We start from the raw sequence: 17,601 nt of genomic DNA, 5'->3' as shown, positions 1-17,601 counted from the left end.
GTGGCTGGGCCCCTGTGTTTGTGACGCCAGCACCACTAGGTGCAAATGTTGAGAGTAGTAGTAATGATGATATAGAATGGTGGGATCCTGGACATTAGGGAAGAATCCACATGGGATTAAGGTCATCCCTAGGTGGTTTATGCTATTCGTTTTGGCGGGAATTTTCCCGCCTTTTTTACTGTTGCCATGTTCAGGCAGATTGCCTGGGATGGCAACATGGTTTTGATTGGGTCGCCACCGTTTGGGCAATTCTGCCCCGGTGTGGCAACCTTTATTTTATTGGCTGATATTTTAGCCAATGGTTACCTTTGTTTATGCTGTCAAGGCTGTGATTGGCTAGTCGGGTTGAGCTGGTGCAGATAAATATGTGGGCGCAGGTGAAGCTGTGGTCCGTACCTCATCAGTGAAAGAAGAAGCATCGCTGCCCCACCCACCCTTCCCGATAGGCTGTCGTTTTTATTTTAAACTGGGGTAGGAGTTGTTTGATAAGCTGCAATTTTTGAGCTTGAGCTTATGGCTGAGCTTGTGTTTTGTTGTATATGAGTTCAAATGAATGTTTAAATTGAGTTGTTAATGTTAAATTATTAATTTATAATGAGCTTGAGCTTATGGCTGAGCTTGTGTATTGAGTTCAACAGAATTTTTTAATTGAGTTGTTAATGTTAAATTATTAATTAGTAAAAATATTTTCCAATCAAATTGGCTGGTTTCAGTGTTTTTATTGATATTATTAGGAATATGTTAAGTGGGGTATGACCTTTCATCCCATAAGGAGACTAGAGCTTTTAACAAACTCCCAGTACTTTACTGAAGCAGATCTACAGGTCATTAATGTATCCAAAAGTCATTTACAGCAAGGCAGCTTTTACAGGGATTCACATTAGTTCCCAAAGGTTGCATAAGGCATAGTCCTCTATGACAATCAGTCTTTCTCTCTCTTATTTCTCCAGGTTGGAGGGATGGACTATCTCTGCTGTACTGTATAATGCTGTACTTCTGCATCCTCTTCTAGGAATACTATACTCAGACAAATGGCCTTTTTGTCTTTAATCTCTCCACCTGATGCAAAGGAGGCTGGAGGCTGGTAAACGACAGTTACCTTCCTTTCTCAATATTCTCATTCCATCTCTGAGTTGTCCTGGTTCTTCTGTAATCTTTTGCCTTCTATAGGCTGGTACATGGAACTAAGTACGGAGTTTGGATAACTCTCCAAAATGGCTGCGGAGGTCAGACATTGCACACACTGAGATTCTTGCTCCTTCTGCTCTGTGGACTGCGTGTAGAGCGGAGTTAACCCTTGGAGGCCTGTTAGAACCTCCCCGTCCCTATGCAACTTTATGAGAACACATTTACAAGCACAGTTTATATGAAACACAATCACAACATTAAGCAGTGGGTTTCAGGACACTGCAGAATGACATATATTGTCCTTGACCATAGTTACAACTCCATACGTCAGCGCTGGTGTGAACTCTACCAGACCCCGAAAGGCCCATTGACTGGCCCACCTTCTGCTCAACGTATGTGTCTAGGGCTGGTACAGCTTTTTTGGAAAAGTAATGTTGGCTTGGGACTCTTCACCTTGGCTCGGCACGAGCCATCAGTTATCTGAAATGTGTAGAGTCAACTACATGGAAATGGAGGGGCAGTAGTACCAGCAACTTGGCCAGGTGCACGTTCAGCTTCTGCGCTGTTGAATGAGCGCACACATACTGTTGACTTTTTACGATCGCCTCGATAATTGATTGCTGTCGAAACAATTGATGAGGAGCATCAGGAGTAATAGACATTATTGGCAGGTAGCAGGTAAGTATGCTTCCCTTTGCAGATCTATTTTGGAGGGTGAGTTTCCAAACTCCCCATAGATGGCCAATAGAGATGAATCGAAGTTGACGAAGTTGAATTCGATCCGAATTTCAGGAATTTTTTTTTCCTGAAATGGCTGCTGCACGTGTTAGGACATGGAGCAAAGAACTATGGGAAAGAGGGATCACCCACAATGTCATGCATGCAGCCAATCAGCGGCCAGCCAGCCCTGTGATGTCACAGCCTTATAAATACCCTCAGCCATCTTGGATTCTGTCATTTTCCAGTGCACTTAGTGCAAGGAGAAACGTTAGAAGGCGCTAGGGACAGTGCTAGGAAAGACTTTCTTGTGCTGAAAATCGATTTTACGAGTGCAGGGAAAAATGATTTAAAGGGAACCTGTCACCGGGATTTTGTATATAGAGCTGGGGACATGGGTTGCTAGATGGCCGCTAGCACATCCGCAATATCCAGTCCCCATAGCTCTGTGTGCTTTTATTGTGTAAAAAAAAAATGATTTGATACATATGCAAATTACCCTGAGATGAGTCCTGTCCCTGACTCATCTCACGTACAGGACACATCTCAGGTTTATTTGCATATGTATCAAATAGATTTTTGACACAATAAAAGCACACAGAGCTATGGGGACTGGGTATTGCGGAAGTGCTAGCGGCCATCTAGCAACCCATGTCCCCAGCTCTATACACAAAATCCCGGTGACAGGTTCCCTTTAAGCTGTAGGGAAAGGATAGGGAAGCATCATCTACACTATAAAAGGTTGCAGTAGGAGAGTGTACAGCCTGAGTAATAGGAGTGATTACTATTACACCTTGCTGCACTAATTGGGGATCCAAATTGCAGTTATACTGCTGCTTTTACAGTAGGTTGTTTGCACTATATGATACATTAGTAATTCCAGCAAACCTTGCTTGTGATTGGGGTGCAAGTTCTCTGTGATACAGCCATTTACGGGGTGTATTAATAGGAAAGATACGTTCGTCCTATTAGCCGTTCTGCGTTGATTTTATATTGTTTTACATTTTATTTGGGGGGGGTGTATTAATAGGAAAAGAAAAGGAAAAATATATGTCTTAATTACCGTTCAGCGGTGAAGTTACATTGTACTACAGCCATTTATGGGGTGTATTGAAGGGAAATAAACCTACTTCCTATTATCCATTCTGTGATGAATTGTGATTGTTATATTATAATTTTTTTTGGGAGGGGGGGGTTTATTAATCAGAAAAAAAATAAAAAAAATAAAAAATAAAATATATATATATATATATATATATACACTGCTCAAAAAAATAAAGGGAACACAAAAATAACACATCCTAGATCTGAATTAATTAAATATTCTTCTGAAATACTTTGTTCTTTACATAGTTGAATGTGCTGACAACAAAATCACACAAAAAAAAAATATCGAAATCAAATTTTTTAACCCATTGAGGTCTGGATTTGGAGTCACCCTCAAAATTAAAGTGGAAAAACACTACAGGCTGATCCAACTTTGATGTAATGTCCTTAAAACAAGTCAAAATGAGGCTCAGTAGTGTGTGTGGCCTCCACGTGCCTGTATGACCCCTCTACAACGCCTGTGCATGCTCCTGATGAGGTGGCGGACGGTCTCCTGAGGGATCTCCTCCCAGACCTGGACTAAAGCATCTGCCAACTCCTGGACAGTCTGTGGTGCAACGTGACGTTGGTGGATAGAGCGAGACGTGATGTCCCAGGTGTGCTCAATTGGATTCAGGTCTGGGGAACGGGCAGGCCAGTCCATAGCATCAATGCCTTCGTCTTGCAGGAACTGCTGACACACTCCAGCCACATGAGGTCTAGCATTGTCTTGCATTAGGAGGAACCCAGGGCCAACCGCACCAGCATATGGTCTCACAAGGGGTCTGAGGATCTCATCTCGGTACCTAATGGCAGTCAGGCTACCTCTGGCGAGCACATGGAGGGCTGTGCGGCCTTCCAAAGAAATGCCACCCCACACCATTACTGACCCAATGCCAAACCGGTCATGCTGGAGGATGTTGCAGGCAGCAGAACGTTCTCCACGGCGTCTCCAGACTCTGTCACGTCTGTCACATGTGCTCAGTGTGAACCTGCTTTCATCTGTGAAGAGCACAGGGCGCCAGTGGCGAATTTGCCAATCTTGGTGTTTTCTGGCAAATGCCAAACGTCCTACACGGTGTTGGGCTGTAAGCACAACCCCCACCTGTGGACGTCAGGCCCTCATATCACCCTCATGGAGTCTGTTTCTGACCGTTTGAGCAGACACATGCACATTTGTGGCCTGCTGGAGGTCATTTTGCAGGGCTCTGGCAGTGCTCCTCCAGTTCCTCCTTGCACAAAGGCGGAGGTAACGGTCCTGCTGCTGGGTTGTTGCCCTCCTACGGCCTCCTCCACGTCTCCTGATGTACTGGCCTGTCTCCTGGTAGCGCCTCCATGCTCTGGACACTATGCTGACAGACACAGCAAACCTTCTTGCCACAGCTTGCATTGATTTGCCATCCTGGATAAGCTGCACTACCTGAGCTACTTGTGTGGGTTGTAGACTCCGTCTCATGCTACCACTAGAGTGAAAGCACCGGCAGCATTCAAAAGTGACCAAAACATCAGCCAGGAAGCATAGGAACTGAGAAGTGGTCAGGTCACCACCTGCAGAACCACTCCTTTATTGGGGGTGTCTTGCTAATTGCCTATAATTTCCACCTGTTGTCTATCCCATTTGCACAACAGCATGTGAAATTGATTGTCACTCAGTGTTGCTTCCTAAGTGGACAATTTGATTTCACAGAAGTGTGGTTGACTTGGAGTTACATTGTGTTGTTTAAGTGTTCCCTTTATTTTTTTGAGCAGTGTATATATATATATGTCTTAATTGCCGTTCAGCTGTGAAGTTACATTGTACTACAGCCATTTACGTGGTGTATTAAAAGGAAATATACGTACATCCCATTATCCGTTCTGCGTTGATTTAATATTGTTTTAAAAAATTTTTGGGGGGGGGGTGTATTAATAGGAAAAAAAAAGGAAAAAATATGTCATAATTGCCATTTAGCGGTGAAGTTATATTGTACATTGATTTTATATTGTTTTGCATTTTTTTGGGGGTGTATTAATAGGAAAAAAATAAAAAAATATACTGGTATGTCATAATTGCCGTTCAGCGGTGAAGTTACATTGTACTACAGTCATTTACTGGGTGTGTTAATCGGAAAGATATGTACGTCCCATTAGCCATTCTGCAGTGAATTGTGATTGTTATATTTCTTTTTTTCGGGTGTATTAATAGGAAAAAAATAAAAAAAATATGTCATAATTGTCGCTCAGCGGTGAAGTTACATTGTACTACAGCCATTTACGAGGTGTATTAATAGGAAATATATGTACGTCCCATTAGCCGTTCTGCAGTGAATTGTGATTGTTGTGATTGCTGTGGCAGGCAGCAGAAGAAGGGGGAGGGGGGTGGCAGCAGGAGTCGCAGCGAGAGGCCTGAACTCCCGGTGTCATCTAGCATCTAGGGGTCGTGTCTTGACCAGCAACCCAACGGTGCTTGAATGGTTGACTCGGTCTTCGACTTTGTCGCAAGTGACATCAGACACCCCCAGCCAAGAGTCGGTGGGTTCCTCTGACACAACGCTTAGTTGGCATGGCCAGGGAGCAGGCTCTGTGCCGCCTCCTGTCCTGAACCTTCCTCATGTTCAGTTCCCTCAGCGCGAGAAGTATTATATGTCATAGGCTCGACTCCACTTTTCAGCGAGGACGCTGTGCATTCGGCCTAAGAGTGACGCCTGTCATCTGCATGTCATACTGACTCACAGTATTGTTTCACTATCACAAAAGACTCCTTACGCGTGTTACTGCAAGGCACAGTGTTCTGCACCACTATACAGGCTCTGGGCAGCCAGGAAATAGCTGTTTTTTAACACAATTTGCCACGAGTAAATTCGGACCGAAATGAATTTTTGAGAAATTCGCTAATTTCTAGTTATAATGTGTCTGTGTGCATGAGCCCTTACCCATTTGATGTCATCTATACAGGGTGAGATTTTGGGTGGAGATTATTTAAAACATCAGCTTAATTCCTCTTTTTCTGTTAAGGAAACTTTAAAAATTGCAACTCTAATAATTAGTTATGTAATTTGTTACGTCGTAGACAGTTTCATTTCCTTTTCCATACTTGTTACGTCGTAGACAGTTTCATTTCCTTTTCCATACTATTTCTTATAACAAGAAATAGTGTAAAAATGCATTTCCACCTAAATTCCAAAATATCACCTACAAGTAAATGTTTTCAAGTTCTTTAAAGTTGATAATAATGAATGAGGGTACTGCCATACTGCTGCAAAAAAACAAAATAAACAACTGCAGTGGTATCCAAAGAGCAGCACCTCGGCAATGTGTGGCAGCACCCTGACCTTTATTTGTATAGCCCCAACACCTGATTCCAGCCCATCCAATAAAAGGCTCTCTACCTAACAATAACTCCAAACATTGCATGCTTAGCAGTAAAAAGGCTGTTCCTGATCAGTCCCGTATTAAAATGCCTAAAACAGACAATGTCCACACGGTATACACACCAAGGTCCAAATACCTTTAGTATTAACATTTATAGGGGTTGTCTCACAAAAAAATATTCTACATTTTTCAAACCTGGATCTGAATACTTTTGTAATTGGATGTAATAAAAATATTGCATAAAATGTATCTGTATTGCGCCACCTGTTGTTTGTACTATTCCTGAGGTGGTCACACATGCTCAATTCCATCCTTCAACGTCAACACCTGTGAGTGCCTGATCTCATGCCATGGATATCGCTGTCTCCAACATTGGTGGTTCAGTGGTGGCCAGGTGATGGAAAGTTTGGTGCCTATCGAATTGATAGGCACCAAACTTTCCATCACCTGGCCACCAATGAACCACCAATGTTGGGGACAGCGACATTGATGGCATGAGATTGGGCACACAGCCCTGTCTGGCATACATATTTGTGTGGGAAAGTCAACACCCATAACAGCAAGGCCTCATGCACACAACCATATGTATTTTGAGGTCTACAAACTGCGGATCCACAAAATATGGATGCGCCGCATTTTTCGTGGACCCAGTAGTAAAAATGCCTATTCTTATCCACAAAGTGGACAAGAATAGGCCATGCTCTATGATCTGCGGGACATCCATTTAATTATTCCATTAATTGGGAAGCTGGGAAAAATGTGGTGTGTGGCGAAACCAACCTCGCCACTGGGTTTTGGAGGGGCCTGGCTACTAGCCTCTTGCCCCAGGATTATGGGCCCTCTCATCAGCCAGGCCTCATTTGTTCACAAAGGACTTGGACTAACTTGAACTCTCACCCCCACGAATTAGACCAGGGTTCAAGTTAGTCCATTACGTTTGGTAATTGTATTTTGTGGATTGCGTCTCAGACAATACTCATTGTGTTAGTTAATTGCGTCTCAGACAATGCTCATTGTATTTTGTTTATTGCGTTACAGACAGAGGGAAGGGGATTTTGTGTACAATTGCTGGGAAGGTTGAATACTGTAAATACATGTGATTGGCTGTTTTTACAAAACCCTGTGGGTGGTAACATTGTTGGAAGATGTGTATAAATCAATGCTTGTGTTAAAATAAAGGGAGTTCCTGTTTTAACCCTCAAGGTGAAGTGTCGTCTCATTCTTGGGGGAGGATTTATGGTATGCTTTCCCAGTTTGACTGCTAGGAGTGTAAACCTATTCGTATGGTTTCCTATTCAACTGTCTACAGCATTCATATGCTTGAAGAGGATTTATAGGCTTCTTCGGTTCGGTGATTGTGGTGTCTTCCAGAGTGCTTGGAAACCTCAGGAAAACGCTAGGAGCAGCCGTCAACGGAGGTACTCAGTCGGGGTGCCAGGTGATCCGTTACATTGGTGGCAAGCAGTGGGATGGCGTCCTGGTGTGAGAGGAACAACACCCTGGAGACACAGGAATTATTATGGAGCGGCATAGAACCAGCGAGTCCCTGGACAATGCTCGAGGTAGAAAATGAATTTAACCGGAGGTTACAGAACCTCTTGGCATCACTGGTCAAGCCAATAGGAGAGGCAACCATGTTGGACCAGCGTTGGCGAGGTGAGCGTCTTCCCAGCAAGGAGCAGCGGTTACAAGCCAGAGTGGCCCTACGGATACCTATGCTGGGAGAACAGGCCCAGGAGGAATGAGTGATGCAACTTAATTCACTGGCATGGAGGGAACTGGGTCTCGATGATGCATACCAAGCGCTACGTTGGTACGCGGTTCAGCGGGTTCCCGGAATGGCCAAATTTGACAAACCCGAGGGCAAGGATTATAATGGCCCTGGCTTATTATGGGGGGCCTTTGCAGAACGGGAATTTTGGAGTGCGGCAGAGTCACGGCTTTGGGACATATTTGACTACAGAGAGGCCGTGCTGGATCTACCTATGGCCGAAGACCTAAGGCCAGACCTGATTGAACTGGCTGTCCAGGAATGGGAACTGGAGCAGGATTACCAGCACCTGGTCAGCTCCAGTCAGTCACCCTATACCCTGCAAGTACCACCAGAGCAGTGGGAGATCGAACAGAATTATGCGGACTTATATGATCAAGTGACACCGCCTGTCTCTAACTGGATGGGGCTTATGGACTGTTCACCATTGGGAGCGTTGAGTTTCGTTCCCCCTCCCCAACAACTAAGCCCGTCATCAGGAGACCTGCATTCGGTACCTCCTACTCCCCAACCAGCCCCAGAAATGAGGGACCTTATCGACTGGTCCTGGGAAGACCCACAGATGGCAGGTGGAGATGGGACCGAGATCTCTCTACCGGCCCTACAGGGATACTGGGCAGCCGGCCCAGATCTCCAACTCCAAATGGGGGTAATACAGGGAGAGAAGTGTGTCGTCCTTCCTTCCCAGCGGCAGAGTGCTTTACAGGGAGGGGAGACAGCCGATTTCACTCCCCAGCGGCAGTGTGAACTACAGGGAGTGGAGACAGTCGGACTCACTCCACAGCGACAGTGTGCTTTACAGGGAGGGGAGACAGCCGGTCACACTCCACAGCGGCAGTGTGCTTTACAGGGAGGGGAGACAGTTGGTCTCTCTCCCCAACAGCAGCAGTACCAGGAGGAGGAGGTAAGCAACCCCTCCCCTCCACAGCCAACTCCAAACCAGGTACTGGGGTCAGTAGAGGAGTCGTTAGCCCCCTCTGGCCCCCCCCCCAACAGAAGAGCTGGCATCTGGGCAGAGCGCCGCTGGCCTCTGCCCTACTTGTCCCCTTACTACCCAGCAGGACTGTACTCCGGTCCCTCCAGCAGAAGAGCTGGCATCCGGGCAGAGCGCCGCTAGCCTCTGCTCCACCGACCCCCTTGTTACAGGGCTGGCTTGCACCCCCCTTACCCCAGCAGAAGAGCTGGCATCAGAGCAGAGCGCCGCTGGCCTCTGCCCTAACCATTCAGTTGCTACCCAGCAGGAGTTGGCACCATGCACCCCAGCTGAAGCGCTGGCATCAGGGCAGAGCGCCGCTGGCCTCTGCCCTCCCCTATCCTCTTCTCCAGAGCCGGACTTCCCACAGGCTACCCCAGCGGAAGAGCTGGCATCTGGGCAGAGCGCAGTTGGCCTCTGCCCTCCTCTAACCTCTTCTCTAGAGCCAGACTTCCCACAGGCTACCCCAGCAGAAGAGCTGACATCTGTCCAGAGCGCAGTCAGCCTCTGCCCACCAAGTACCTACAGCTCCAAGGTAGAGAACCACAAGGAAGCAAGGAGTCGCAGATGCCCTCTCAACAACTGGGGACATACAGAACAGAGCCAGGCCCCAAAATTCAACAGGTCCAGTATTGGGTTGTGGTTGGACTGCCAGACTAACTCAGGTACTGACCGTGAGGTCAGGTATCTGGTTAGTCTTCCCTGGGAGGGGGAGATGTGTGGCGAAACCAACCTCGCCACTGGGTTTTGGAGGGGCCTGGCTACTAGCCTCTTGCCCCAGGATTATGGGCCCTCTCATCAGCCAGGCCTCATTTGTTCACAAAGGACTTGGACTAACTTGAACTCTCACCCCCACGAATTAGACCAGGGTTCAAGTTAGTCCATTACGTTTGGTAATTGTATTTTGTGGATTGCGTCTCAGACAATACTCATTGTGTTAGTTAATTGCGTCTCAGACAATGCTCATTGTATTTTGTTTATTGCGTTACAGACAGAGGGAAGGGGATTTTGTGTACAATTGCTGGGAAGGTTGAATACTGTAAATACATGTGATTGGCTGTTTTTACAAAACCCTGTGGGTGGTAACATTGTTGGAAGATGTGTATAAATCAATGCTTGTGTTAAAATAAAGGGAGTTCCTGTTTTAACCCTCAAGGTGAAGTGTCGTCTCATTCTTGGGGGAGGATTTATGGTACGCTTTCCCAGTTTGACTGCTAGGAGTGTAAACCTATTCGTATGGTTTCCTATTCAACTGCCTACAGCATTCATATGCTTGAAGAGGATTTATAGGCTTCTTCGGTTCGGTGATTGTGGTGTCTGCCAGAGTGCTTGGAAACCTCAGGAAAACGCTAGGAGCAGCCGTCAACGGAGGTACTCAGTCGGGGTGCCAGGTGATCCGTTACATGGTGGAATTGGGAAAATATGAAATTGTTTTATGGGCTTCATTGTTACTTTTTGTTATGTGTTCATTGACAATTAAAAAAAAACGCACCAAGGAGTTGTTGGAATGACACTTTTTATAATATATGTGAGTGATTACAAAATTAGAACGAAAGGAGATGTTTTTGGGGGAAACTGTACAATAAAAGGAGGCTCTTGGACCCTGTTGTGCCACCTCTAGCCTGGATACAAGGTGAGATACGGCCTTTAGCCTGGATACAAGGTGATATATGGCCTCTAGCCCAGATACAAGATTGGACACGGCCTCTAGCCTGGATACAAGATGAGATACGGTCTCTAGCCTGGATACAAGATGAGATACAGCCTCTAGCCTGGATACAAGATGGGATACGGTTGGACACTGAGGTATATGTAATGCCCCAAAAGTGCATTACCACCTCTTAGACCCCACCCCCACTATCTTCTATGGTTGTGTATTTGTATTTCTGAATTTGTGACTGTTGAATGTAATGTGCCTGGTTCACCAGCAGGTGACAGCAAGCTTGGCAGAACTATGCTACACAGAATGGAACCCTTCTTTCCATTATAGCCCTCTCTAGGAAAGGGAGGCACTAGATAGTGAAGGTCAGTCTAGCCTACCCCTTCTAGGGGAGAGGTCGAGTCTAGCTTACCTCCTGCTTGGGGAAGGTAGCAGACCCTCGTCCCTGCTGGACAAGCCCTGCAGGAGTGAGTTTAGAGTACCCTCCTAAGGGAAGGCTGTGTGACAGTCAGAAAAGCCATATCTGCTCCGCTGGAACAAGAGAGAAAAGCAAAGTGCCTCAGAAGCCAGGAGGAGAAGTTCCCTGGATAAAGATAAGGATAAAGATAAAGACAGAGTAAGACTACCAAGCTAAGTCCAGCCTACAGAAAGGAAAAGTTTCTATTTAATCCTGTTAGCACAGCAGAGCTAGTGAGCAACAGACGTTTCAGAGCCGAGTGTGTTTGCCTGCCAGAATTAATGCCAAACCTTACTGGTAACCAAGATAAAGTTGTAAGATTGTTTTCCTGATGAAAGTTTACTCAAGTAAAGCTGTTATCAACGATATACAAGGCCTGGACTCAGTTTATTCTACAAATCCCTCAACTATTTACCTTATTTGCACTGCTGCGGACAACTACGCCTAGGGTTCCAGGATATCCAGTTAGGAGCCTCGTGACACATGCACAGCCACATCCAAAGGGACATTATAGGCTACCCTTACACCACTCTGGAATTCCTACACCTGGGTGCCACCAACACCATCTACTTAAGGGGACTCTGTCCTTTGTTGCTTCAATGCAACTGGCGTCACGAGAAAAGCTTTTATTGAAAGGGACGTCTATGTTCACCGCACATACAGGTTCTGTATGGTATCCTGCAGCACATTTACAGCTGGGCCTGTAGATCCTGCTTACTCCTAGGTTGCTTAAGTTGGCATCTCAGCTGGTCCCATAAATGCCCGATTAATGATAAATCTGAAGACCGAGCAGCCAAAGAAACATTATAATTTCGTGGAGACATTTCTAGAAACCCTTGCTGTGTGTGGGCCAGCATTATCCTGCTGAATAATACCAGTTGGAAGCCCTACCATGAGAGGAACACATGTGGCCGCAGGATGTCCTGCACACATCACTGAGCTGTTAGTGTCCCTCGTACCTCTACTAGGGGATCTGAACATGCAATCATTAGATAACGTCTACCTTAAACTGTAAAGGCTTACCATTGCAGTCTATGAAAAAATTGCTGTGTTTCTACTGAGCCGTACCTGAGGGAGGGCTCAATAGGAACTTTCCTATGACAGGCCTCGGAGCTATCACAAGGCTTATGGCTGGCCTAGCAACTGATTAGCTCCCGCATTCTTGCTGGGGTGTTCGGTCATCTCATGATCACAACCGATCACGAGCCGTGGGGTTAAATGCCCGTCATCGGAGTTGCCTTTGATCACAGACACTGTAGGCAGGTGTTTGCTATGTACAGTAAGTCACCTGCTGGCCATGGCACTTGCTGAGCATGAGTGGGCGCCATATTTAAAAAATCCAGCAGATTTTTTAAAAGGGGTTCAATAAATGTGTGTTTTTATGTATTATAATTGAAATAAAGTTAATATATTTTTGGATTTCTTGGATTAGCACGTATTCAGGAGATATCAGCAGCTAAAGCAGCCCTCCCCCGTCTTACAAAGAAAAACATCCAAGCCAGGCTACATTTTGCAGGATAACACTGTGGGGACTCCAGTTGGGGGATAATCATAGAATGTGAGGAAGCCAAGATGTCCGTGTGTCACACTCTGCAGAGACGAGGCGGCTGAGAGAAGTTGTCCAGACCGAGTGGAGAAGATGATGAGAGAGAAGATCTACAGAGAAGATGATGACAGAGAGGAGAGACGTCACCTGGAGGCCCTGGACGTGACAGGTGTGTCCTGCTGTATAGCAAGTACAGCAAAGTGTGTGTGTGTGTGTGGGGGGGGGGGGGGGGATCCATGGGGCCCAAGTAAATTCTTGCCCAGGGTCCAATCAATATTAAAGACGGCCCTGACAACGACCCAAAGCATACATCCAAATCAACAAAGGAATGGCTTCAACAGAAGAAGATTAAAGTTTTGGAATGGCCCAGCCAGAGCCCAGACATGAATCCGATTGAAAACCTGTGGGGTGATCTGAAGAGGGCCGTGCACAGGAGATGCCCTCGCAATCTGACAGATTTGGAGTGTTTTTGCAAAGAAGAGTGGGCAAATCTTGCCAAGTCAAAATGTGCCATGCTGATAGACTCATACCCAAAAAGACTTTGTGCTGTTATAAAATCAAAAGGTGCTTCAACAAAGTATTAGTTTATGGGTGTGCACACTTATGCAACCATATTATATATATATTTTTTGTTTTCTTCCCTCTACCTAAAAGATTTCAGTTTGTTTTTCAATTGAGTTGTACTGTACAGTTTATAGGTCACATTAAAGGTGGAAAAAGTTCTGAAATGATTTATCTTTGTCTCATTTTTTTACAGCACAGAAACCTGACATTCTAACGGGGGCGTGTAGACTTTTTATATCCACTGTATCTACAAATTCCCCAAAGGGCAAAAAAAAACATTTGTTTATCACTGATTTCAATTTTTTTTTTAAATATAGAACTACATTCTTTATGTAATTAATCAAAATAAGAGGTTTATTCTGTGAGATAAATGATTAAAGAATGTAGTTTTATTTTATTTTTTTATGTAAAATCTGTGGAAAACTTATGGGATTTTTTGCCCTTTAGGCGGTTTGTATGCAGTGACTAGGGATATTTACATCACTAGGATCCAAACAAGAAAATGCCACCTGTAAAACAGCGTCGTCTGCACACAGGGCCGTCTTTAATATTGATTGGACCCTGGGCAAAAATTTACTTGGGCCCCCTGGATCCCGCCTTCCCACACCTTAGCAGGCAATCACGCCCTCCACCACAACACACAACACAAAAAATCCACACATCTGGTAGAGTACAGTGAATGACTGTAAATACTTCCAGTTCTGAAGACTCCAGCGGCTCAGGATCAGTGCTCTGGGCAGCTGGGCTCAGGCTGGAAGTGGGCACCGCTCTGTAGGAAGGAGACCGGGGCTCGGCTCACCCTAGTGTTACAGTGCACCCCAGCACCCCACAGTATGCAGTATAGCACCCTATAGTATACAGCAACCCACAGTATGCAGTATAGCACCCCACACTATACAGTACCCCACAGTATATAGTAGAGCAGTATAGCAGCCCACAGTATACAGCACCCCACAGTATACAACACCTCACAGTATACAGTAGATCAGTATAGCACCTCACCGTATACAGCACCCCAAACTATACACGATACAGCACCCCACACTATACAGTACAGCAGTATAGCACTCCACACTATACAGCACCCACAGTATACAGCCCCCCCACAGTATACAGGCCCCCACACAGTATACAGGCTCCCACACAGTATACAGGCTCCCACACAGTATACAGGCTCCCACACAGTATACAGCCCCCCACACAGTATACATCACCCACACAGTATACAGGCTCCCACACAGTATACAGGCCCCCACAGTATACAGCCCCCCACATATACAGGCTCCCACACAGTATACAGGCTCCCACACAGTATACAGGCTCCCACACAGTATACAGGCTCCCACACAGTATACAGCCCCCCACACAGTATACAGGCCCCCCACAGTATACAGCCCCCCACAATATACAGCCCCCCACAGTATACAGGCCCCTACAGTATACAGGCGCCCCCACAGTATACAGGCCCCCACACAGTATACAGCCCCCCACACAGTATACAGCCCCCCCCCCACAGTATACAGGCCCCACACTATACAGCACCCCACTATACAGTAGTTTACAGTATATTAGTATAACAGGCCCTGTCACCTTTTTCTGATGTAATCTTCACACAAAAAAAGCCAAACATCTCCTGCAACACTCCTGATAGGACCTGTGATGACCTCATAGCAATGTGACCAGTAATATTGCTAGGTTACTGGTCACATGGTGATGATGTCATCTAAGGTCCTAGATCACACTCACAGCTCTCACAGACACAGTTCGCTGCCTGGACTCAGTGTCGGCAGGCATTGCATAGTATGGCAGCACCCCCTGTGTAGCTGACAGCCTGACACCCGGGGCAGTGGCTAGCAGGGCTCAAGAGGCAGCTGCCTTGGGCCCCCCAGGAGCAACTGGGCCCGGGGCAGCTGCCCCTTTTGCCCCTTGGTAAAGACGGCCCTGTCTGCACAGGGAGCTCCACTATCCTCCCGCAAATCACAGTTGAATGAAACTAGCAGACTTCAGATAGGGGTAGCCTCTCAGTGCTGCATGTGTTAGGGTAAATGCACACGTTCAGGATTTATGTGTGGAGAATGCACATTGCAGGTGTTCGCAGGGAAATCCGTGCGGATTTGCATGTGGATTTGATGCAGATTTGGTGCAGATATTACGCATGCGGATTTTATTCTCCCAATTGAAGTGAATGGAGAAAATACGGTTATGAAAAATAATGTAAATTGACATGCTGAGGATTTTAAAATCCGCACAGAAAAAATCTGCATCATGTACATGAGAATTTCAAATTCTCCTAGAATACAATGTACACGATCTACAAATCTTATAGTGAGCTTTTTCAATCCATACTCGCGGACATCCGGTATTTCACCTTCATCTTTCCTTTATTCAGCATATCAAAAAGCATACACCATGAGGGACGCTGAGATGCACATCACTCCACCCCCCCCGGCGCAAAAATACATAACGCTTCACGAATTTGCGTGTCATCCTTCGACAGCTCATATACTAAAACTGGACCGATACAGAGAAGATTAGCATATTACTATAACCATTCACACATCCGCAAAATGGGTCCGCATCCGTTCCGCGGAATTTTGCGGAACGGGTGCGGACCCGTTCAGTTTCAATAGGGCCGAAGAATATGCCGACACCACACCGTGTGCTGTCTGCATCCGCACTACTGTTCCGCGGCCCCGCAAAAAAATAGAACATGCACTATTCTTTTTCGCAGCCACGGACAAGAATAGGCATTTCTAATACAGGGCCGGACATGTGCGGTCTGCAAAACAGTTGCGGACATGTGAATGGACCCTAAGGGCTCACGCACAGTATTTTGCAGTCCGCAAAAAACGAATCGGCAAAAATTACAGATGACGTCCATGTGCATTCCGTATTTTGCGGAACATTACAGCTGGCCCCTAATAGAACAGTCCTATCCTTGTCCGTAATGCAGACAATAATAAGACATGTTCTTTTTTTTGTGGAACGGAAATACGGACATAGGGAAACGGAATGCACGCGGACTAACTTCCTTTTTTTGAGGGCCCATTGAAATTAATGGTTCCGCATATGGTCTGCCAAAAAAACAGAATGGACACAGAAAGAAAATACGTTCGTGTGCATGAGCCCTAAGGCTACATGCACACAAACGTATTTTGTTTCCGTATCCGTTCATTTTTTTTTGCGGATTAGATAAGGACCCATTTCAATGTGTGCTGTCCGCATCTGGATGTCTGTTCCGTAGCCCCGCAAAAAATATAGAGCATGTCTTAGGCTCCATTCACAGGTCCGCAATTTCGTTCCGCATTTTGCGGAACGGAATTGCGGACCCATTAATTTCTATGGGGAAGCACGATGTACTGCCCCGGACACGAAATTGCGGATCCGCACTTCCGGGTCTGCACTTCCGTTCCGCAAAAAAATAGAGCATGTCCTATTCTTGTCCGCAATTGCGGACAAGAACAGGCATATTCTATTAGTGCCGGCAATGTGCACTATTAGTGCACGCACATTGCCGCTGTCCGTGTTTTGCGGATCCGTAAAATACACGTTGCGGATGTGTGAATGGAGCCTAATTCTTGTCCGTTTCGTGGACAAGGATAGGCATTGTTACAATCGATCCACAAAAAAAACTGATGCAATACGGATGCCAAAAGGACGTGATCAGTATTTTTTGCGGACCACTAAACATGTACAGTCGTGTGAATGTAGCCTAACACATCCAACACTGAGAGGCTAATAATGTCAGAAATCTGCTAGTTTGATTCAACTGTGATTTAGGACCATGAAATGAAGAGAGAATAAAATCCTCTGAAGAAGTGTACACCATAGTGGGTATAAAACTTACCATTTCTCCTTTTACCATCTTGAATATTCTTCCTTTCTTTACTTTTCATTCTTAAGTCCCGCGCTGCAATGTTATACTGCGTCCCGGTCAGCATCGAGTGTCACTACGAAATTCTTATTTTCTCTTTACATGGTGAACATCTAGAAAAGAGAAGTGAGTGCCTATGAGAGGGCAGCTGGACCTGTAAAATGAGCAAAACTTCCTAAAATCTATATATATAAAAAAGGACGTATGTGTGGATGTATGTGTCTATGTTCCGCGAAAACACAAAAACGCAACCATCCATTTCAACGAAACTTGGTATACACATCCCTTGCTACCTCAGCTCTCTAGGACGTACCCTTCCCGAGATATTCCCAAAATATGACCTGCATTACCCAATACAAGCCTGCCAGCCTTTCACTTAAATCCTAACTGCCATACACACTGTCACATGTCCCTTATCAGCCAATAGAAGCTCGCAGGTCCTACTCCAGGTTGCCATAACAACTGATCACATGT

At 45.8% G+C, this 17,601-nt stretch overlaps 1 protein-coding gene across 8 annotated transcripts in view; it reads right to left on the bottom strand.

Moving 5' to 3' along the window:
• LOC120986212 (CD209 antigen-like protein E) overlaps positions 1 to 17,281 on the bottom strand; it is a 113,794-nt gene extending 96,513 nt beyond the window's left edge. For 2 of the 8 annotated variants that reach the window (XM_040414645.1, XM_040414642.1), the window contains exon 1: positions 17,101 to 17,277. In XM_040414645.1, coding sequence (XP_040270579.1) covers positions 17,101 to 17,194 — 94 coding nt within the window. In that variant the 5' untranslated portion in view covers positions 17,195 to 17,277. Of the gene's footprint in view, positions 1 to 17,100 lie in introns of all 8 variants that reach the window. The other 6 variants (XM_040414639.1, XM_040414638.1, XM_040414646.1 and 3 more) reach the window with 5 other exon arrangements.
• Between the last annotated feature and the right edge of the window lie 320 nt (positions 17,282 to 17,601).

The sequence above is a fragment of the Bufo bufo genome, chromosome 1 (genome assembly GCF_905171765.1).
Source record: "Bufo bufo chromosome 1, aBufBuf1.1, whole genome shotgun sequence".
NCBI lineage: Eukaryota > Metazoa > Chordata > Amphibia > Anura > Bufonidae > Bufo > Bufo bufo.
Note: the sequence above shows the minus strand (reverse complement) of the source record. Positions and strands in the feature narration are given on the sequence as shown.